Raw genomic sequence first — 25,334 nt, forward strand, 5'->3', positions numbered from 1 at the left:
GATTAATTACAGCCTGACAGAAGAAGACGGACACGCACAGGAAACAGAGGAGGCGAGCTTGTCAGGCGTCCATGGCAACGTGACTCGTCTCTGCAGCAGCCGAGCTCTTCTTCAGCTTCAGTCCTAAAAAAAAAACATTTAAATTCGGTCTTTGCAATGTGCAGCGCCTGCAGGCATGCGAGAGCCACTGAGGTCACTGAGGGTTGACAGATGGTTGTTACTTCTTCCGGTTGTTTTCTCCCTTTTTCTTAATGTTCGTCTTCGAGCCATCCTTTGCTAAACTCACAGAGCAGCGGATGGATCGATTAGCCAGTGAAGAGCAGCGGGCTGTGCAACTCTCTGCTCTCAAATTCACGAGAAAAAAAAAGACATCCAAAAAACAGGAGACATGTTTTTGCTGTCTTGGTTGGTCAAATCTTAACTGGAAATCTTTCTCATCGCGTGGCCTTCAAAATCAAACCATCAACCAACCTTTTGTTAAATGTATATGAAGTGGAATTTGTGCCAAAATGGATGTTTGTGCACATCAGGGAACACGCTTTCTGTCAATGTCGATATCCAGCTGGTCCCCAGGTGTCGACGACGATGATGATGATGATGACGATGACGACGATGACGTTGTCGGTTTAGTATCTCCATGTCGGTTCAGCCAGGGTCACGACAGCTGCCACGGTGGGTTGAAGAACTTGATGGCGTGGGTTTTGGCCCACTTGGCGAACACAGACTTCTCTGTGATGAAGCGGTGCCCGCCGTAGGGGGCGCTCTCATGGAGCAGATACTCTGCACACTCGTCCCGGCTGCCCGCCTCGTAGTAGTGATAGGGAACCTTTCTGTAACCCTCCGTCCTACACAGGAGAGGAAGAAAGAAAGAGAAGGAGAGCGAGAGTGCATATTTAAACACTATATTTAACACTGAATCTGTTGAGTATGCTGTTACGGGGGAGTAGCCGACTTGCCATCTTATTATCATGTCGGTGGTGTCGAGGTATTTATGTGACTGACATTAGGTCTGTGTTGTAAAGATGTGTCTGTTGGAAACATGCGAGATAAAGTGGGATATGCTGCATTCATATTTGTCCAGTAACCTCAAACACTTTTATTTTAAAATTAGTTTGAGTGAGAGAAGGTCCTGTAACTTTGAAGGAAATGTAAGATATTTAACAGTCAATGTTTTATTATGAAAATACAATTTCATTTGAATTTCCCATGAAGGAAAAGCTACAAAAATGTTTGTGTATGCCGACAATTATAGAATCAACAGGTCACAACTGGAATCGGTGAATCTGTAATTAATACATTTAAAACACATATTAGGATTATTAAGCCTCAGGAGCTACATCGCACAGGAAAGGCATGATTAAATGAGTGATTGTTACATTTTCAGAGTAGGTGAAACTGTATAGATGAATAATACATATTAGATTTAATAGTGTAGTGTTTTAACATGATTTTGCTTGTGATGCAAAATTTGAGGCAAAAGCATTTTCCGGACAGCAAATTACATCTTTAAAAACTATTATATGAACTATTAAGCAAACTAAATGATTGAACTATTCAACTAAAGATCCTTCAGGACAACGATCAGCAGTTTGAACGGATGCTGACCCCGGGCACAGTTCTCCTCTCGCCAGGTTTCTCTCATCAAAAATAAAACAAACAGGAGTTGTTGTTGGCGGCCAAATGTATTCAATAGATACTCTTATCAGCACAAGAAACAAATACCACGTATTGTTTTTAGATATCATGGCAATGTTCTCTATTCTGAGCCAAAAGTAAATCTGAAAACATCCTAAATATACCGAGTATTGTACAGTGGGGTAAGTTAAGCCATTCATACCTGAATATCATGTTGAGTTTCTCTGTTTACAGTTTGCATCTTCAAACCATTAAAACGAAGGAGGAATCAATAAAAACAGGAGCAGCAGCAGTAGAGTAGATTCATTGAGCACTCTGCAGTTGGTATCTAATAGCGAGTGATGGCTTTATGAGAAAATGACTTGTGTAACAATTTCATTGGGAGAATGAACACAGACGGAAGAGAAACAGCCGTCACCAGTGGGTCCACAGCGAGAATGCAACTATGGCTGTCTGCCAGCTAACAGTAACACAAAACCCAATCGCTGCCTCTCTCCTCTCCGTGTCACACGGTGTTGCGCACCAGCGTTGACGAATAAATTCAATTTCACCCTCTCTGCAGCACCTGTTGGAGCTCCGTTACCACATATCTGCCGAGGTCAAGTCTGACAAGAGCTTTAAACATCGTCGCACAAAACTTCACTTCATCTTTTTACTGCCGGCCGCCGACAAAAACTTGCGTGACACTAAATTGTCCCTTCGGAAACTTAGTGAAACACAATATCTTCCAGTCTCACGGAGGAAAATAAATAAGCGGAAGACGAGCAGGGAGGGTCCCTTCAGCTGCCTCACTGAATCATAAAATCCTCGGTGCTGGTTGAATTATCACTCCTCTCTGCCATGTGTCTGGGGCTGTTTGTATTTCAACTCCCGCTGTGCACGGGGAGCAGGGAGAGGATAAAAGGCAGGACTTCCAGCGTGTATGAGGTAAAAGTGTTTGACTCGGGCGATAGAAAGAGCTCAGGTTGAGCCGAGAGGGGAGACGTAGGGAGAGAGAGAAGTCGAGCCAATCGAGGCTGAGTCGACTTGAGACCGAGCAGCCATGCCTGGAGCAACAGCATCTTGTTTGTCATCCCTCCTATGGCCTCGCAGCGAGACAGAAATCACTTACCCGAGAGTCTGAGAACAATGACGATGCCGATATACAAATACAACTTTAAGCAGGGGCGGAATCGGGTGCAGCAGCCCAGCCGCCCGCAGCAGCAGAGCCTCTGCAGCCCGCTGGGTATTCTACGCAGGGAAACGTGATGGTATTCACTGCACAGAGAAAACCCAATATGGATTTCAGCATAGAAATGCAGCCATTAAACGCAAACTGAGGAATTGTAAATGTATTCCAACAGGGCAGTATGTGATTATGGGAGGCTGCGATTGGCCAGCGCTGCTGCGAATGTGAATCTAGTTTTTGTAGGAGCATGTGCACTTTTCCTCCATGTATGGAGGGCGATTGTTGGTGTCTTACTTGCAGTAGGTGTCATTTATCATTCCGTAGATATGGATCTCTTTGCACATGTCCATGGCGAGGACAAGCGTAAACCAGCCGGTGCTGAGGTAGGAGCCGGACTGGATCCTGCAAAACACACAAGGTCAGCCCTTTTACTCTAATATCAATTTTCATAAATACTTTAAAAATAATTTCCATGAAAATAAAAAACCTCGATGTAAGTTCCCAGGACTCCATTTCTCTGACCTTTGTACTCGTCGCTCGTGTGTGCTTGTAATTCAGCTAATCTTAGAATGAAAATGATTCTAACAGCTGTTCGTGATCCTCAGCGAGGTATCAAAAATGCAAATGTGCATGTAAATGCATCTGCAGCACAGTCCTCAGGTGTGTAACCATATGTCTGTTGTTCTGAAAGGTTCACGAGTAATATTTCTAATTTACTATTGTTATCAATAGTTAAAGAGGTTGTGAAATTTGCACTTCAGTGTATATATATATATATATATATATATATATATATATTTATATATATATATTTATATATATATATATTTATATATATATATATATATATATATATATATATATATATATATATATATATATATATATATAGATATATGTAAAACGATTCAAGGGGTGAGAAAAGAAACACTCTTCATCGGTTTGTTGAACAGCAGCCCACACGTCGTCCCCCTGTGAATGATGCAGGAACCCCGGAGGCCAATCAATAAAAACGGGCATAATCCTTTCATCATCATCTAACTAGTGTTGTTGTGACCTCTGAAGCTTTGATCATTTTCAAACACACAACAACACTGCAGAGATGCATCTTTACTCGAGGTTTTGTCAAAACCAGACTAGTAAGTGGGTCATAAAGTGTACACCTGCATGGCAGGAGGCTGCGTGCTCCCAGAGGACCCCCTGCCTTTCAGCAATGCAGAGGAAGGAGCCATAGACCTTGTATAAATTACACAGAGTGCACAGCACGATACGGATAATGATGGGGGGGAGGGGCAATGGCGCCATCACCACAGTGTGATACAGCACAGATATTATGGAGGACGACAGATAATGATAACAATTATAATAATAACTCAGAAGTTTAGGCACCTTCAAAAACAGAGTTTACAAAGTGATTTAACAGACAAAGCAAAGCAGGATACCCAGAAGGCAACATAACAACCGCAAGCCAAACTGAGTAAGTAAGCAAGGCCAAACTAAAGCGAGAGAACATTAAAGCAAGAACACAGCAGAGAGAAGACAAACGATGATGAAATATAAGAACCGTAAAAGAGATGAAAACAACAAATAAAAAACATAGAACGTAGAATAAAAATAGAAAAGAAGAAAGATAATAATAACAGTGATGTCATGCATCATGCATCATGGTTTAGAGCAGAGGTCTTCAACAGGGGGGCCGCGAAATGTTTTGGTTGATTAGACAATTAAAAAAATAATAAAAATTATAATAATTTTTTCTCTAAACATGAATCTGTTGATTATTTTAATAGTTCAGTGTTGTATACAAGATAACAGGTATGTTTTGGCATGGCAGTGGCACCAATAGGCCATCACTCATTTTTAGTTTCCACATTTATGTTTAAAATAAAAACATAAATTTGAATAGCTTGTATGCATGATTATCATGCAATTTACAGGCAATGTTGATACTGGCATTGATATCAGCTGTTTATAAAAGGCAGTGGCACGGCCTCCCTACTCGCTGTACCTTGCACATGTTTAAAATAAAAACATGAATATATGAACCAGTGTATTATTTGAATAGCTTAGTGTTGAATGCACAATAAAGAGGTATGTTTATACATGACACTAGGCCCAGTTTAATATAAAACACAATTTTATACAATATATATAGTCGGGGGTCCCTGTTCCATCTCTCTATCAGTTTGGGGGTCCTTGTCCTGAAAAACATTGAAGACCCCTGGTTTAGAGGATTTGCCTTTCCAAATATATATATATCTATATATCTATATATATACTGTATATAGATATATAGATATATAACCATGATGCATCCTGTCAGAGTTACCAGCAGTATCCTGCACTTTATTGTTCAAGTCCCTTAGACAGCTGTTCCAGGATCAGCACCTTGGACAGCGCTCAACACAAACGTCAGCCGTTTGCCAACATTTTTGATCCCTTAAAAAAATCAAAGGAATGTCTACTTGTTCGCCCTCATCGCATGCGTCTACCAGCTGTGATCACCTCAACTAGATAACAAATGAATCATTTTAACAACGAAAGTTATTAAAAGGACATGAATGTTTGTACAAAAGATTACGGAAATCTATCTCATGGTTGTGGAGGTATTTCAGTGTGGACCAAACTAGAGGACCAACTGGCAGACAGACGGACACCATGCTGCTGGCATGGCTGAAGAGCAAAGATTAGAGGAAAGTCTTCAAAAAATAAGAGTCATTTGGTGCAGCAGTAAAATGTTTTCTCTGCTGTCCTATCCTGTCAATCATTTCTTGACCTCTCAGACTTGTTTTGCGACTTTTAAAATGAGTAAAATAAATAATCTACCTGTTCAGGAAAGCAGGAGAATGCTTTTAGGCAGTAGCTGATCAATTTATGGTCAAAAACCTTTATCACAACGAAACTGGCTATTGTACGGGAGTAAAGTCCCATTCACTGAACCTCGGTACGATCCAGAAGTCTCAAAGTCTCCTGCTGGCAAATGAAATCACAAAGCGAAAGCTTTTAGTTTAGGCGGCCCAACAACCTCTGTCACACACACACACTTGACACTGGGGCTGTAGGAAGGTGAAATTACAAAAAAAAAAAAATGTAATTAGTTGTAATAAGGGAGTGAAGGAGCACAGACGGGAAATGGCACATTATCAGCGATACACAGCTCGGCAACTCTCAGCCGTCAGAGGTGTCAACACATCACTATTACCCTGCATTATTCATTAGCCATTTGCCACTCTAGCAGCAGGCGCACAGAAATGCAGACACACATTCGCACACATGCACCACATCCCTAGACGTGTGCTGAATGTCCTGGAGCAACAAAAAAAAAGAAGAAGCTTGGTGCAATAAATAAAGGGGTGGGATCTGCAGACCTGATAATTACAATTTCAAAGCAAATGTGTGGAAGTGGAGACGCAGAGGGACCGACTGATAGACTTCAAGGTCTTCAGCAGGACATTGTGTTTACCTTTGACAATAATAATGGCACAACTTTGCAGAGAGGATGCTGTTTTTGTGTGGCCAATTTAAAAGAGAGATAAGGCGCGGTGTGAAGCTGCTCTGGCAGGCGAAAAAATTGCATCCAGAGCCGGAGGACAGAGAGAATGCAATTTGTTTTGTTAAAGCAGAAAAACACAGCCTTTAACTTGAAAACAGCAAACAAAAAGCATCATGGGGTCAGGCTATAAGCAGTCCCCACTGCTTATGTCTTTCTTGATAAATGGAACATCATGCATTGTATTTGGGCATGAACAGAGCTGCACAAATATGAGGAAGAACGTAAAAAGCTCTGTTAAATCTCTCTTTTTTTCCTCTCTCTCTCTCTCTCCAACACAAACCCGATTCAAGTGAGGCAGGAGTGATTGGGACCGACATGCTAGGACGCTGCAGCACTATCAGCACCAGGAAATGAAGGGTGTTTGAGAAATTAAGTCGGACACTCTGAGCAGGGTCTAAGCAAATAATCCCCGAAGTCTGACTGAGCTGGAGCTTTTGGTGCTTTACCTGCCGAGCGCCAGAGGCTCAGGAGCTGCCAGGGATCAGCGAGACTCCTCTACCTCCGACTCTGTTCAATAACTCGCACTTGACATTCACAGCGGGAAAGCTGTCCATGTGTGCGAGACAATCCGAAGTGACGACCGGTTTAGTCGAACTGTGCTTCATATGTGCCTCTGCAGCTGCACAAATATGACACGACAGCTGTCGAAAGCACTTAATATAACTCAACTATTCTGCGAGAGGTCGATCGCGACTTCGGAAGAAAATCACTTTGACTGTAAAAACTGATATTCATATAACACAATATTAGACCAATGCAAATATTCACATAACTCATCTGATGTGTTTGTAGGAGCACCTGGTTGCATAATAGACGGCTCAGAATGCAATCATGACTATGGATGTATAGGAATAATTTAAAACGTTTGGGAAATACACCCATTGAAGAGACGTAGATGAAGAGATCGATACCACTCTCACGTCTGTACTCTAAATTATGAAGCGACTGCCAGCAGCTGGTTAGCTGTGCTACCAGCATCTCTTTAGATTGTTTAGATTGAATGCTATATCTCTGTGTGCACACTATTCTATTTGTTCAAGCTTCATTTGAAAAGGGACATACCGTCATTTTTAGGTTCACACTTGTATTTTGGGTTTCTACTCGAACAACAAAAACGCATCGCACTGTCTGTCTGAATATACCTGTATTCACCCTCTGTCTGACATGCTCCGTTTTAGCGCCTGTCTCTTTAAGCCCCCCCTCCCCCAAAAATATGATGCACCTATGGGGGGGGGGGGGGGGGGGGGCATAGGGGGGCATAGAAAGGGGAGTCAAATGTGAACTGTTTTCTGATCAAGGCAGTCCACAAAATAACTGACTGGGTCGTCTGATTTCACAGTTTGTGGTTTGGTTGTCATCACTCCAGAGATCCAAATGTATATGCACACAAGCACTGAAAGGACTTGTCCCCTTTAACCAGGAATTCTCTTGAGATACATTGTCTCTTTTCCAGTTGGGACCTGGCCACAATGTCAGAGTATGACAGCGGTATATATGTCACATAGTCACATGTGGGCACATGCTATATCAAATCAATCATGTTTTAACCTGATGTTCAATGGAAAAGTACAATGTATTTAATATTTTAGAGAGCCGAGTCCTCCCACACATCCATCCTTTATCAAGTTCTTTCAGACACTATCTGTAGAGAGCATTTCATCAGACTAGACCGGATCTTCTTCCTCTCCTGGAGGAGGAGGGTGGGCATTATATGAACCATCTATCTCTCTCTGTCATGATCTCTTCTTCTCTCTCATGTTCTTCGTCAAACAAATTGCCACTCGAGCCAAGCCGTCAGTCGTACGTCGTTGAGGTTTTCACAAATGTGCCATCTAAATATAGCAGGTAACCACAATGGTGTTCTAAAGAAGGGCCCACTTTACCAGATGTTGGGGTTTCAAAATTGATCCAATCTGCAGATACATGAGCAGCAGCCTTGCCTCCCTTTTCTACATCCAGATATGTTATTTTCTTCTCCCGGCAGGAATTTGCCTGATGCAAAATGACTGTGTGTTATTAAGTGATTACTTACTTCATACAACAACCGGCCGCGAGAGAAGCCGTTGTGTTTCCCACGGGCAAGTTGTGTGAAGAGGAACTACATATTGTGTCTTTCTGTGTCTCTGAAGCAGCCGAAGGAGCCTCTGGGACGGCACAGTGACAACATCCAGAGCAGAGCCACGGGGGTGAAAACAGGGCTTTTTTTGGGAACATTTTTCTTTTTACACAGACCAGAGAGCACAGCTATTTATTTTAATGATGAGAATGAGCATTGCAGCCGTGCAGGCTTGCTGAGGCGTTTCTTAATTCTGCCGGGAGGCAATATGAAGCGTCGCGGTGACCTCCACAACCTGCATTATGAAAAAGACAATTTGCTTTCTTCACGTCTAGTTTTGTTTACGTTTGTACCAGTACGCAACGCTAATAATAACCAGGAAGGGGACCTTAACCCTGAAAGAAAATGCACTTGCTGATGCAGAGATGCTCCCTCTTTTGCTGGGTCAGGAAGAAGCTCGTTTTAAGACGGTTTCATTCTTTTTCAAAGACTCCGTTCACTTGAAACTATGAACTCATCTCTTGTTTTATGGTGCCCAGAAGATTTATTGAAACATCTTTCATGTAGCACCATCATCTGGTGGAATTGTTCAATCAAATTAGTTTATGATGATTATGATAGTTGGCAAATGTCAGCATGCTGACGTGCTGAAGTTTGAACCTTTTCACAGTGTGTTTTCAGTTCATGCAAGTCAATCATAACATTTGGCTTGATCCTAACTCCAGCCCCTTTGTCACTTTGGGAGACGATCAAAAACCAAGACGGCGACGGCACAAAATGCCGAACTCAAGGCGTCAAACCCATCGTCGACAAACCAGTGGGTGATGTCATTGTGACGACGCCCACTTCTTTCGTACATTTCATGCTTCAGAGTCTTGAAATTCAAATGTGGCGGACAAAATTCTGCACATCACGAGGACCCTGATCAGCTTCTACAGTTGCATCACAGAGAGTATTTCTAACCAGCTGCATCAGTGTGGCCCGGGAACAGCATCGCCATTGGACCACTAACGTCTGTAGAGAGGGGTAAAGACTGCCGAGAGGATCATCAGGGTGCCTCTACCATCTCTGCAGGACATTTGCTACCGCAGAGTCCATAGAAGAGCCTGCGGCATCATTACACACTCCACCCACCCTCGATACAGGTTTTTCACACTTATGCCCTCTGGCAGGAGGTACAGAACTGGGAACTTGAGGACGTCTAGGCTGAGGGACAGCTTTTATCCTCAGGCCCTTGACTAGCCTTACAGACATTCACCAACCATCTGCATAGAATTTTGCACAACAATTTCTCTTTTATTCGGTACATCGTGTTCATTATTCATTGTCTTTGTATTTATTTCCTCATAACTTGTATTTCCATGTCAATGGCATTCAGAGCGGAGGGCAAAGAAAGAATTTCATTGTATCAAGGGAAACTTTTAACGGCGCGTAATTATGACGATAAACACTTTGACTTGACTCTGACTTGATCTTGAAACAAGATCAAGATCAAGTCAGAGTCAAGTCAAAGTCTGAGAAGTGAACATAATGCAAAATATAGAAATAAACTGTAAATACGTTGGACTCGGGCTGCACAATAAACCAAGAAGGCTTTCACTTTCTGGCAGGGTCATGAGATATAACCGAGTAGATTTTTCAAAGCTTCAATAACATTTTGCTGCAATGGTTGTGTATTCAGCACAGAACATGTTATTGCTGCTAACAAGGTCTTGTCTTCCCTCTTTCCTTCCTGTGTTTTCTTTGGATTCAATTTTGTGTTTACATTTATGAGATATTTCATTAGTTGGATTTCGGAAGAACAAATAGCACGACAGTTAGATGTACAGTTTGTTTTAGTTGAGCACCTTTTCACGTTGTTTCAAGTCTCTGGTGAAATAACCTGTAACCAGCATCCGAGTCCAAGATTTTAATGGTCTTTTTGTTTTTTTTTACTTGCCTCACATGCCACATTTTGGGTCATTTTGGAATTAACTTTTAAAAGAAAGTTAATTCGACTCTATGTTTACTTTTTCCATTCATCCACATCTTTGTGTGAAATGAATCCCCCTATTTCACTTTCTTCCACAGAGCGTAATCGTCTTAATTAGAACTCAAATGCATCCAATTCCCACAAACAGATGCTGGTTTTAAGTGATTGAGGTATTAAACAACAGACCTGCCCCAAGAGCAGAAAGTACAAGGTACTAAATTAAAAGAAGCTTCTACAAATATGGAAGTTATTATTCAAAAACTCAGCAGATGTAATCTTAAACTGAAGGACAATCAATGTACCACTCAACACAAGTGTGAGTCCTTCAACTAATGAAATCAGACAAAACAAGGAAAGAAGCTAATCAAGAAGAAAATGAAGCCCCAGGTGTTACAGGTTCGTTAAATAAATATTTTTAGACAATTGATTGCATGAAATTACATACAAAGTTCTCCTGACATTGTCGGTTTACAAACAGTATCTCATTATCTGAGAAATAAGAATAACATGAACCTTCTCCTTTAAGAAAGACAAAAAAACGAACAAAGAAACGGCTCATCGGCAGACAGCAGTACTTTATGGACGCGGTGTGAAGTTTCATGTTCGAGTAAAACTTCTTTTTGATATTGTGACCAGTAAAAAAGCCGGTATTTAAGTATCTGTAGAATAAGGTACAGCAGTAAGGATGAACCGTTTTAAGTGAGCGTTTGTGCAGCACAGGGCTGGATGTTAGCACCTCTGGACAGTCAGCTCCACACGATGTTTACAACCTTGAGGACCTGCAGTTTGGATTTCCGTTAAAGCTTTTTATTTGTCCAGAAGGTTTTGAGTCTCGGACTATTTTTTACGAGTGGTTTATTTTATGGACAGACATTTACATTTTTGTTATTTAAAATTGGAAAATGACTCCCTTTCGCTCAGTTTTGGTGATATTGTTAAAAAAAAAAGTCAAATCCCCAGAGACACTTGGTTCAATGCTTCAATTGTTTTGCCTTCAGGTATGTAACAATCTCCTTCCTTGAGGATTAGTGCTTTGTGTAGTACTTTAGGGCCTGATGATATTGGATTTTATTCCCTGAGGGATCTTTTTGTTTCTGGTTCAATATTCTCAGCTGTTTTCATATTGTCTCTCTCCAATGAACCTTGTTTGTTTTTTTACCATTTCCTGTTCACGCTCACTTTCTGCTTCTCTATGTTTTCATCACCTCTATCGACAATTTCTCTCTCTGACCCTTTCGACTTTTGTCTTCTCCTCCTTCCTCTCCCACTCCGTTTACCCCTCTCTCTGTTGTGACCCTCTGTTCCCATGACTCCCCCTCTCCTCCCAGTTAATGGCCTCGTTGTCCTCCTGAAGCAGATGTCAATACGCGCAGAGTGAGAAGACGGAGGACAGAGGGCTGGTGAAAAGGGACAGAAAGACTCTGAACCCACATTGTGGACGCTGATATCCCAGCAGAGAGCCAACAGTCGTGACACTGCTGTGACATTTTGCACAAAAGGATTTTGTAAAGTGAAGTCGTCACTGCTAATCGTGGGTACAGAGAGCTTTCTGCCACCGGAGTCAAGTTGTGCTCCATTTTAGTGGTGATGGAAACCTGGAGGGACAGGACTGAGGACTCTGTGCCGACAAAACCGTCACGCAATTACAATACCACAGTCGAGTAGAAATTTATTCTTAACCTTTTCTGAAGTGTCCCAGAAAAAAAAGTCAAGAGCATCAAAGCATGCTGCTGCTGCTGATACATGCATTCATCAGCACTGTCATCACCACTCAGCCTTTTCTAATGTGACAGCTCGTGGAGCTTTAATGACAAACTTTATTTCGAGTTGGCATCTGACCGATTTTCCAGGGTAACATACAACTGCAATATCAGCTAAAAATGGGGGTGCAAGAGTGAAATATGCAAAGGAAATGCTGCAAAGTGGCAGAGATAGCGGTTAAGGTACTGAGTGTAGCCAAAGTCCAGATTATGATGTTTTCTTTCATCCTAAAATTTGTCTGATGTTTCTTGCGCATTATTAATGTTTGTATTATTTAATCACACACCTTTTGCACTCACATTTTCATTAGTTCAGCATCGTCATAGCTTCCGTGTTGACTGAACATGATGTTGGCAGGATGGATACTTCACGCACTACTGATTGCTTATGCCAAATCAAAACAACCCCATACATACAAGAACACGTGGATGAAAGTGAAAATTCAGTCAGATTATCAAGCCAGTTTAAAATAGCCGACCTGCACTGACTTTTATCTCCCAGTAGACCAATGTTACCAAAGCCAATGACTTGATTATCAAATAATCAAATCTGATATCATGGTCGTAATCCTGTCATATGTAGATAAAAACATGGATTGAACAAAATTGAACTTAATATAATTAACAAATCAGTTTTTATTAAAGAGGACTGATTCTGACATGATGATAATCATAATGACGCAGCTGATGTTTGTGATTGTTTTTTAGAATTAAAACCACATCTTTTATAAGCTTCTACTTCCTTTACATCCAAGACCAAGCGTCTGTTTGTTTATTCTAATAACGGTGCTTTGATTTATTCATGTTAATCTGATTCTATAAATACTACGGAGGAGAGAACAGAGAACGAGGTGATACAGTAAGATATCTATGGCTTTATATAGTCCTGTAAATTGTTACATCTACGAGGAGGGAGACGGTGGAGAGCGACTCTCCTGCAGAGTCTCTGTGCTGTTAGCATGATCCCGGCTGCTGTGTTCACTGACACTCTGCATGTGGAGAACATCCATCACCCTAACTTGCTTTACACTCGCAACACTTGTCCCCTGTCGCCTCTAAAAAATGTTTTCCTCGCAGCGATCCTTGCCCTCTCCTGAACTGCAAAGAGCTCACGGCGAGCGGTTTCCAGTGATCTCTTCATCTCTGCCTGGCAACCGGCACTTTAATAATTCTCTCAGTGCAGAAGAAGGCGTCTGATGCTTTTATGCCCACCACCACCCCAGCAGTTGTCTCTCATTAATTTCACAGCACCCCAGTGAGTCTGAGGCAAATACTTTGTTCGGCTAAGGAGAACTCGTCTGAGCCGTCTGCTTTACAAGCAACGCTTCTTCCTCTATGTCCCTGGTTGAAATGAATGCATGATTATGTCTTACCTGCCTCTTAGATTGCATTGTTATAATTCATAAATCACAGCCATTTAGTGTTGGATTAAATTCTTTACAGTGCTGCATAGCTTTGATAATAAATCATAATTAACTCTGTGCTTATCCCGGAAAAAGTCCGCTGTCAGGTGCCATTAACCTTGATGGAAAGTCAAATTCAATTTGAAAATCTTTTTTAAAATTTGACAGAATAAATAAATATGACATTCCTAATGTTCTATAGCCCCATGAGAGTAAGATGATATTTCTACAATCGGAAAAATTTTGAAATATCATTTCCATTCATCATTTTAATTGACTTCAACTGATTGCACTTAAAATGCCACAAAGTCAAAAAGCTGTCTTGCCCGTGCTGAGAGTTGATTCCACACAATTACCGCCCACAGATATCATTCCTCGGTCTGAAGCACACTCCGGATACAACTTCAAAGCACATTTCTCACCCGTTTCGTCTGAAACAACTGGGCAGATATTTTTTACTGATTATATAACCTTGTTTCTCATTTTACAAGACAAAGCCAGATTAGTCAACTAGAGCTCAGCATTGAATCGAAATGTGCCACACACCCGAAGAATATGTTCTGTTACATTTTAGATCATTTAGCTGGCGCGTTAATCCTCAGCGATGCGCAATGAATGAAATGGCAAATTCCTACTTGGGTTCAAGTAATTTTACTATATTTAGTTCGCAATAGCTCATGTTTTGTGCCAGTACTGTGTTTAATTTCAGTATTAAGTGTCTAAATTCCCTTATTGACTGTTTGGGAAAGCCTCCTAATTCAGACCAACGCGGGGGACTTTGGATTACTTTTCTTTCAGACAGGAGCACCACCAACATAATGCAAAAACTTAACGGTTGAATAAAAACGTAAACTAAGAGTCGACAGCCATGCTAGCAGCTCTGTGAGGCTCTGCCAGTTGGATATTTTTACTAACTTCATAAACAACTTAACCGCTGCAGACCCGTCTCGAAACTCCCATTTCTTTCCAAAGTCCTTAACAACGTTCCACTGGCTGATTGCTCGTGTTAATACAACAATCTCTTCAAACAAATTCAATCAGGCTTCCGTGCCCTCGACAGCACGACAAACAAATACGTTTTGTAAATAGTTTTTACATTCATATTAATAATTGCCCCTGTAATACGTGCTTTGCTGCCTGATGCTTTCTCTTCTCCCGATGACTTTCATTTCTTTGTTCTGTTTTATGTATTTCCAGCACTTTGTAACTCTGTATTTAAATAATGCTATCTGAATAAAGTCATTATCATTATTATTAGAAATGTCAATGTCAACCTCCACTCGAGGAAAAGTCATCGGATCACAAAAGTAATTTGGATTCATCATCCAGGGAACATGAATGCAACAAAACTTCCAATAACAACCTCTGCATGCACCAAACATCATGGATGCAATCTCCCACACGGAGGACTCGTGGGCTGGTAATGAGTATGTGCTGTGGTGTCATGGAAACAGGCCTCCTGTCAACCAACCATCTTCCCACAATCCACCTGTCAACAACAACCTCATTTAAAGAAATCTTTAAAAAGCCTCTCCTGCTGCACCAAACCGGAATCCAGACTGAATATGAAGTACCTCGTACTGGTTAAATATTGACATTATTTGGTGTGGTAATTTATTCTACTGTAAAGATCAACAACAACATTGATTTTTCTGCTGATATGGCTTTAATTGCAATAATCAATGTGTCCAAGTCAGTGTGCATCTCCTGTAGGCCGACCGTGTGTACCATGGTTATAATTTCTATTCTTATCTTTCACAATAAAGTGGCTGTATTTGAGTGAAATTATGCATTTATTTTTGTCAGACTGTCTGATCACCCAAGAGCCCAAAAAATACAGCTCTAGTTCATTGCAAGTGTCGGTTACATCGTCTGCAACACACAAACCAAAAAAGGAAAAATAGACCAATTCTTCATCAAATAGTCTCATTTATTTGGAGCCGTTTTTTCTTTAACAATGAAAAGCCTTTTCACCAGTGCACCAAAAACTGACTCACATACTCTTGAATTTGAATGGATTGCCCAAGAATTAATCAACAACAATGCTGATAACTGATGAATCACTTAAGTAATTTGTTAAGCGTCTACAGCCATGTTAGCGGCTCTCTGAGGCTTTGCTGAGGCACGGTGGTGCTATGAGCTAAATGCTAACGACAAGATGCTAACAAAGATAATGCTAACATGCTGATGTTTAGCCGTCGTAATGTTTAACATGTTCACAATCTTAGTTTTTTATGTTAGCATGGTAACATTGACTAATTAGCACTAAACAAACCTGTAGTCTGGCCCAAAGTGGTGGAATGACTGACCAACATCTCTGGAGCTATGATGCTAGTGCGGCTAAAAATACCAAAATTCACTCACAGTTTGAAACATTTCTCTCTTCTCATGGTATATTCAAATCATTCATTTTGGATCCCCTTGGGCTTTAGAAAAAGGTCATGAACATTTTTCCCGAGTTTCTAACATGGACTAAAAAATGAATGAAGAGATTCATCAAAAAATGAAAATAATTGGTAGTTGCAGCTCCAATTCAGACCTGAATAGAAACTATTGTACTGTAAATGCCAGCTGGAAATGTTTTCACTGCAGAACGGTAAAATTGAGTTATTCATGCAACAGTTCTCTGCAATTCACAGAACAATATCTTGATAAAAAGGAAACACAGGCTTCATGGTTTATAAACCTATTAACTTCACATATTAAATCACTGACAAAAAGCCTCCAGTAAAAGAATCCCATCATTATCCCAAGACCCGCGCCAAGAACTTAACACACTTCACAGGAATAAACAGCAGTTATTTTGCTAAAAGAGAGGAGTCTGATTTATGTTTTATTCAAAGTGAGTATAAAGTGTCTTGGAAATAAAAGCTTCATGCAGGTTGAGAGGTTTTTCTGAACCAATTTAAGTCAGCAACATAAGGAACAGGCTTTACAACGTAACAACTTAAAGTCTTTGCCCTCAAAGAGAATCCAAGCGTCAACAACACTGTCTCTGAGCATATAAGAGTCATAAACCATTTATGAAGATTTATTTAACAGAAATACAAGTGGTGGAAGGTCAGAAGAGGTGAGCGGGAGTTTGAAGAAAGAAAAGACTTTTACGACTCAAAAAGAAAGAAAAAAAAACCTTCAGAGGGAGTAAAACTGTCCCGAGGCAAATGACAGACTCTAGAAGCTCTGCAGCCGATCCAACATGTTAATGGGATGCCTGTCCAAGACCAGGGGAGTAAAACCAAGGATGAGCAAAACAGATGAGGACCAATTTAAGAGATTTCTCCAGAGACAGAGATCAAGACCTAAGACCTAAGACCCAGAATTACACACAGAACTACTGATTGGCATTGATCTCAAGCTCAATAATCAATTAATCTCACTTGTCCTGTTGAATAATTTAGAGCCGGCTTCTCTCTCACACCTTAGGGAGCTTCACAATAGGGAGTAATCCCAAGCAAAAGTCCAATAACCACGGCACTATTAAGCTCTCCCTGACTGAGAAGCTGCTCTTAAGCCACACCGGGTCCCCTCTCTTACAGTAAAGAAGATTTATGGCTGCTCGCAGAGAAATGTCTTACGACCTTAATATGCAAAAGCCTCTCGCTCCGACAATGCGGGCCGATCCTGTTTTTTTTATTATTATTTTTTTTCATACAGGAGGCTTACAGCAACACGTTGCCGTGATTTTACATTTTCACGTTCATCACACCACATTACGAGGACGGTAAAGGATGCTGCACTCAAATCAGAAACGTGAAAGGTGTGACAGACGGAATAACAAAGTGATTATTCTTCCTGTAATGTCGAAGACTTTCACTAATTTGACACATTTACACAATGCCACATCTTTTATGGATTTCGTTTCTAGATTGAATATACAGCATAGATTCAGTATAGATATTCATGCACATGAAAACTATCCATCCATCCATCTGTCTTTATCTTATGAGGGATACGGATAGGAGTAGGCTACTTATGTCTTCCAAATCTGAATATAAAGTTTAAAATTCATAATAAAACGGTTTCCTTTTGAAAAATGTCCTTTATTCTGTAACAAAAGCGAAAATATATATATATATATATATATATATATATATTTTTTTTAGGGGTGTAACGGTACGCGTATTGGTATTGAACCGTTCGGTACGAGGCTCACGGTTCGGTACGCATGACGAACCGAATACGTTTGAAAAAAATAAGATTTTAATTTAATTTAATTTTTTTTTTTAAACCTTTATTTAACCAGGTAGTCCCATTGAGATTAAAAATCTCTTTTGCAAGATGTAAGTAACAATACTACATGACATTAAGGAGCAGTTTTTGTTTTTTATGCTTATGTGTTGCTAAGAAGACACCCCAGAAGATGAGTCACTCAGGTATAGTTCCATCATTGTTCAAAGTCAAAGAATAACTTTATGATGTTAGTTGTAATGAATAAATATATTTTAAAATAAAGTACATTTCTCTGGCATTTATAGTTTTCTACTGTACCGAAACATACCGAACCGTGGCTCCACTGTATCGTACCGAACCCAACCGTGAGTTTTGTGAACCGTTACACCCCTAATATTTTTAACAGAACATTTTGTATCTTGAGTATATTTCAGCGAGTGTACCGGTTTTTAAATGCTAAACCAAGTTGCACAATTAAATGCAGAGTATAATAATGGTACAAATTTAAGCCTCCAAATCTTTGAAAGCTGACCAGAAAGTAAACAATCTAATTTCACACAGCTCTGCAGACGCACAAGGAGAATAAGAGGGGGAAAAACAGAAACCGTACACTGTATTCTCTCACTGGGATTACTGTGATTTGAGTGTCAATGCGTTTAAAAATGGATAACAAAATGTGAAGCAGTAATGCGCTGCATTAGCTGATTGAAAAGCTGGTGTTTGTCAGGAAAAGCAAACGGCTGAAGTATTATTTGTCGCTGGCTGAGAAAACAGGCGACGCTCCGTTTGGGGAGATGAAGGTTTGACAATTTTACAAGCAGATTTTAAAAACTGCTGCCAAGAGGTGATTGCTTCCCTTTTCACATAGAGTTGTACAACTATCATCTGAAGTGACTCGTTCGCATCCAATTTAGAGCTGAACATGTAACAGAACGTCACTGACAGAATGCATTACACCTGATCTTGCTCAGAGCATGATGGCTGCACCCATTCTCCTTTCTTAGGACACCGAGAGGAGATCCATCTTTGTCCTGCTCGCGCCAGTAAGTGCATTACTTGACATCGCAGAGCGAGTGTTGTCTCAAATGATGCCGCACCTCTTGCATTTTGTGTTCTGTTCTGCCGATTATTTGATTGTGATGCCACAGTACAGCAAGCATGAAGAAACAAGACTTTAGCCGGCCTAAACATCAGGGAAAAGCGTGTTCAAGTCAGAGGGTGTTAGAGGATCCATGAAACGTGTAAAGAGAGTGCTATCCGCCTTGTCGGGAGACTTACAACTCTGTACCTGCTGCAGTTTAAGTGTCAAACACCAGCCTGGGAGATGAAGAGGAAGAGGAAGAGAAGGCAAGGGGAAGAGGAGGGCAAGGCCATTGGTGCACATAATTGATGTGAAGACAAAAGATATTTGCACACCATTGGTGTTGCTGGAAATTCACATTAATATTCTGTTTCTTTTTGATGCCGTTGTATCTACATTTCAATGCATACACCACCTGTCTTTAATGTTATATGGGGCAAGTGCACAATGCTATTCATTTTACATTTAAATTATCCTTTATACTTTTACAACACTGTCTTGATATTGGGGCTGCAACTAACGTTTACGTTCATGATTTTAGTCGACAAATGACCAAGCTGACTCCTTCAAATGTCCAGTTTTCTCAGATTACCAGACCAAAGCCTGAAAGACTTCCTTTCACAAAGAAAAGCCACTAATCCTCACATTTGAGAAGCTGGAAAACAGAGAACAGATGACATTTTTGCTCAAGAAATAGTTGCAGAGAGTCTCGTAAAAACAAATTCTGCAAATAGTTTCAGGTCTAGTTGATATGCAACCCGATATAGAGAGGCGCTATACAAGTCCATTTAACTCTACCATCCTCTTATGCCTTTTAAAGACAATATAAGTCATTTAGTGGACAAATATAATTCTTATTAAATGCATAAATATGCAAGAAACTACCTCGGTGACAGTGGTGCAGAGGAATATTCTAAAGACACACCATAGACACTTCATGCAGCCCTGTGTTATGAGGCCATTCTATATTGTTTTTCTGAGGCCACGATTTAATCTAATAAGGCTTATTAGGTGGGGCTGGGCGCCTACATGACCAGCGATGCAGGAGTGTGTCTGGGAGATTTCAGCCAGTGGAGGTTATTCAATCGGGTGCAGCAAAGCAGAACACAAAATGCATTTACTGCCTTTGTTGCCGCGGGCTAACCATCATGCCTACCTGCGTTAGCGCCCAGTGCAATCCCTGTCGTATTTCATGGAAATGTAGCAGAGAATTGAACCTTCTTTCAAGTTGCTTCATGTTCGTCTTCACTATAAACAATCTCCTCCAGTATCAGACTGGTCGACTTGACACAAGCAGCACATGCTAACCAATCACAGCACTTTCGTTACCATGCGTACAGGCTTCAAAGCTAAGCCGAACCCCCCCCCCCCCCCCCCCCTCCCGACGTACAACACATAAGCCCCCCGGTATCGACCAACATCAGTGCCCGGCCTCACTAATGCTCATGCGGCTGAATGGGAGGAAAAAACACTCTGGTGGTTAATCCTTCCAGGAGAGTGGAGGCTGTTGCAGCATTTTAATGGAGGTGGTCTTGGATTAGATGCTCAACAATCACATTCAGGTGTCCGCATACGTTTGGCCACATAGTGTCAATAAGATTAAGTATTCAAAAGAAGACGGGCAAGAACCTATCAACATGGACAATAGAGCGTTACTCATTCTACGGTCTTTTATCAGAGGTAAGTACTCAGATCTTGCACTTAAGTAAAAGCAGCAATGCCACAGTGTAGAATTACTGCTTCAAGTAAAAGTCATGCATTCAATCTTTGACTTCAGCAAAAGTACAACAATTCAATTCAATTTATTTTTGTACAGCCCAAAATCACAAATTACAAATTAGCCTCAGAGGGCTTTACAATATGTACACATTTGACATCCTCTTGTCCCGGGACCCTCACATCAGAACAGGAAAAACTCCCCTAAAAACCCCTTTAACAGGGAGGAAAGAGGAAGAAACCTGTGGGAGAGCAATAGAGGAGGGATCCCTCTCCCAGGATGGACAGAAGTGCAATGATGTCATGTGTAGAACAGGATAGTGAATTACAACACATTCAGTGTAATTACAGCACATTCAATGTATGACACAACCACGACAGGAGGCAACACCTGGTCCAGGTAAACCCGGATACACAGGAACCTGTGAGGCCAGAAAGCACAGAGACTCTGGTGAAGAAGCAGGTCAATAATGTGCATTAATGGTATCGGTAATATGAAATAGTAATGCGAGTAATAATAAAAGTGATATGAGCAGTTGGAGTCAGCAGGGCCATGGCAGGAGGAAGGACCAGGGTCCAGATGAAACCATGCTCCATGGAAACCTGTGAGGAGAGGAAGCACAAGGACTCCGGGGAAGAGACAAAATCAGTACTGTGCATTAATGGTGTCGGTAATCGGATTAATAATGTTAATAATGAAGATCGTAGTAGGTGTCAGCAGGGCCATGGCTGGTTGAAGAACCAGTGTCCAGATAAAACTGCGGTCATCCTGTGAGGCGAGAAAGCACAAATACTCCGGGGAAGAAGTAAAGTTAGTAATGAGCATCAACACATATTTAAAGTTCCAAAAGTACGCATTATAAATAAAAATGTTTATTATATTATATTATTGTCTGCAAAGTATCAACTAACTTGAATAAAAAGCACAATATTTGCCTCTGAATTGTAGTAGATGTATAAAGTAGCAAAAAGTGTATTTTAAAGTTAAGTACAAGTTCCAACATCCTTCTTGACATTCAGAGCATGAATATGGCATTAAAGAACTATTTGCAAAGGAGTAATGGCTACATGAGCAGAGAATTCTCTCTCTCTCTCTCTCGCTCTCTCTCTCTCTCTGTCTCTCTCTCTCAACACTGCAGTGTGATGCATTTAGTTGTTTTAAAATGTGCATACAGAATACAGAGGCTGTGAACAAACACTACTAACACACAGATGGAGGGTAAAAGGACTTTTTTCCCTTTCTGACGATCCAAATGGAAACCCGGCGACGAACACAATGTTCCTCCTCGACGAATCGTTTTTCTAACATCCTCCGACGTGTCATTACGTCATTAGGACACAAATGCAAATGGCTTTTAAGGAAATGGAAGACTGCACTGTGCCTTCAGCTGACAGCTTCCTGCTCTCGCTCCGCCTCATTTCTTACTCAGACGGGGTCACAAGAACACAGAGACTGACGAGTTGCTGATCCCCTCTTCCTTTGGGACGATGATTTCCTCGCTCTTCAGAATTAACCGGTTTTGACCTGATGAACGCCGGGGCGTCTGTGTTTCAGGGTTTCCACTGACTTCATTTAATAAGATAATTTCACAGCAATTACAAGCTTTCAACAGAAATGTAATGTCATTACACGCTTGCTCAGTGACAAATTCTGGTTTTGGATGATGGAGAGCAACGCGCTCGGTGCATATTGTTTTAGGGCTGTATACGGCGGGAATCGCGGCTCCATGTGCAGAGAAACACAATGAATCCTCTCGCTCTCTGTTCTCTTTAAGCGGCTCGTCGTGATAAGCATGAAAGACAGCCACGTACTGTAAACACACGTCTGTGCACTGGCGGAGAGTCGTTTGACACTGAAGCCATTTGCTGCTCTTGATCACATCGGGATGCGTCAACAAAGGTCAGAGCTTTCTGACACATTCCTTCACTTTGTGTAAGAATATCTCAGGGTCAGGCCGCAATCTTCAGCTGCTTTGTGTGAAATATCACACACACACACACTTCAAAGCTGCACCGAAGATGTTTTTCCTTTTTCAAACATAAAAGCCGAGCAGAACAGATGATCAAGAGTCCAAACCATCGCAGAAAGGATTAAAGACTGTTTGCAGCCTTAGTGACAATCTCAACAATCTTTACTCTTCCTCTTTGGTGGCACCTACGGCAAAAAGGGGTAACGGCTGGATTTCAAATGTTTTGGAATCCAAATGTCTTTTGTTTGAGCGTTCAAATACAAGCACGCTGTTAATTCCACAGAGATCTTGTCAGTTTTTTAAGCAGAAAATACTCTTTCATCCCATAATCCCCGAGGGTGCTTTCCCCTTCTACGTCTTTCCTATTCCGTTGTCCGTGGAGCTCGTCCAGGCTTTTCTCAGATCTGCGACACGTGACTGAGATAAAGAGCTGTTCACAATCACAAATATTGAACCAAATCTCTCCGACCAATCATCATAACACAGAGAGGCTGTTGAACTGAATGGTGTTTTGAACTATTTCAGGATGAATGTGCTGCGACTTACACTGATATGAAGTGGACGGCTGGAGATTATGAAGCACGATTACACAGCCGTGACATTCACGCTAATGAAAACAGATTAAAATGAAATTCACCACGTATTTGGAGGCCCACGAGAGTGGAGCAGCTGCTATTAAGTTCAACTACGACTAGACCGACTCACCCCCTGATGATGAATTACTGATGAAACATTTTTTTTTTTTGGTCAGACTGTTATTTTGACCCGAGGCATCAGCGAGCCCGTTACGGATCATTTGTGTTCGTGTGTCAGTTTGTGCCACTATCCTGACTTCCGGTTTGTTGCCACTGATTCTGGTGCGGTGTGAAAAATAATTTCCTCTATCGGACGATTTAATTTCATTGTTACAAAGTCAAGAGCCTTCGTGTAAAAGTTGCTTTACGTTCTGCCTGCTCTTCATCCGACAACGAGAGTATGCATCAGAAAATAATCCCTCAAAAACACGTCACCTTACCGTCACATTCATGTCGTCCTTTTTCCAAAATCTCAACAGGAGCTAATTTCTAGCCAGATGTGAGACACCGTAAAATATTGAACGTTAACACAAGTAATGTAATTTCATGCTGGATGCGCCTCAGAATGACTGGGGGTGATATAAACTGGAGTACATAGAAGTAAATGAGCTGGAACTAAATGGCACCTGTGTTCCTCCTATATCAAAGGTCACCTGTGGAAGTTTTGACCATGACTCACACCCTCCAGTAATGTTTTGTTGAGCAGGCGTAGTTTATATCTCGTGCTCCGCTTTTCATTATTATGACGCACGCGACCGTCAAACTGCGGCTCCGTATGCAAACGTGGAATGGATGTCGGTGTAAGGTTTGTCTATATAAGAACACATCTTAAAATAACCTGTATTCTTTGGTTTGACCATGAAGTGCTGTTTAATGAGCAGACCTCTGTTGTACAACACAAACGAGGGCAATCATGTCCAGCATGTATGCAAGGATGACGAGACTCTGACCGCAGATACAGATTTAAATGTGAGACCGGGGGTTGAGGTAGTACCCTTCACTTAATTAAAAGTACTGCAGAAATACCCTCTTACAAGTACAATTCCTGCATTGAAAATGTTACTTATGTATGTAAGTATAATCAGGAAACATATTCAAATGACTCAGTGATGAAAGAGCTTGTAATTATAATACATTATATTTTTACTCATGCTTTAATGTAGAAGGAGGATTTTGCTTTTGTAGCTGGTGGAGCTCATTTCTAACTGTTTTATACAGGACTGCAACGGATGAATATTTTAATTATGAATTAATCTGCATATTCTTTACTCTGTCTATCATTCAACCGTTATGACATTCCTCTTGTTTCAGGCAAACCCAAATGAAACAATAAAGAAGAAGAAGAAGGCCGCAAATCTATGAACACAAGACAGGATTTAAAACATTACAGGCTGCTTTGAACATGTATTCAGTGTGACTGACCAGACGAAACACGAGTTTGTGTCCACCGACAAGTACAAAAGTGATCTTGTAAAGACGTTTATAACGGTTAAAAACAGTTACTCAAAGGGATAAATGAAACTGCCCACACTGTGTGTTCACAGTGTCACAACTGTGAACACACACACATATACAATGTCAAGCACATACACGTGCTATGAAGGAGCAGCTGGCTGGGAAGCAGAGACCCCGGTCACGCAGGCCCAGGTGGCAGTGCTGTAAAGTGACACTGTGATTTAAGTCCCGTGTCGTCGTGAGGTCCGTTATCTGCCGCCGCTAACAGGGCCGCGCCGATACGGTCCGACAGCCGAGCGGCTGCAGCTCAGGGGGCAGCGCTGATAATGGATGGCTTCGGCCCGTGCAACTTCCCCCCCCGCAGTGCGCAATCGCATGAATCATGTGTTTAAGCTGCTGTCAAAAACGTTTACATCCAGGGCTGTGGTCAGACTTTTCTTTGTCTTGGCTGGTAGATGTTGATTCGCATTTTTTTTTTCTGCCTATTTTCTGTCAAATTGCCTTTTGGATGGAGCTAGAGTGTAGGATGAGGAGCGAGAAATGTCCCTGGACGTCAACGTGAGGATGTGCCGCAGAGAGATAGGGAGGTGTATCTTGATGACTCAGCTGTCTCTTTGTTTGAAGATACATAAATACAGATGTTTGTTTTGCGGCCAGCAAACAAAGACAGTTTCCACCCGCAGAACCCCGTGTGTGAGATGATGTTGATCTCGTATTCAATAACTAGATGTTAAAGAGTTTAGAGCATCTCTCCTGCAGATTAATGTACACTGCACACCCTATAAGAAACTCATGAAACATTATTTATATTTAGAACATA

The 25,334-nt window shown here is 41.2% G+C and overlaps 1 protein-coding gene across 1 annotated transcript in view; it reads right to left on the reverse strand.

Moving 5' to 3' along the window:
- Positions 1–655: 655 nt before the first annotated feature.
- st6galnac3 (ST6 (alpha-N-acetyl-neuraminyl-2,3-beta-galactosyl-1,3)-N-acetylgalactosaminide alpha-2,6-sialyltransferase 3) overlaps positions 656–25,334 on the reverse strand; it is a gene marked incomplete at both ends in the record, with an annotated part of 50,143 nt that continues 25,464 nt past the window's right edge. Inside the window, 2 exon segments of the mRNA XM_079284792.1 lie at positions 656–845; positions 3,098–3,205. Of these exon segments, the coding sequence (XP_079140918.1) occupies positions 656–845; positions 3,098–3,205 (298 nt within the window).

The sequence above is a fragment of the Melanostigma gelatinosum genome (genome assembly GCF_949748355.1).
Source record: "Melanostigma gelatinosum genome assembly, chromosome: 15".
Lineage (NCBI taxonomy): Eukaryota > Metazoa > Chordata > Actinopteri > Perciformes > Zoarcidae > Melanostigma > Melanostigma gelatinosum.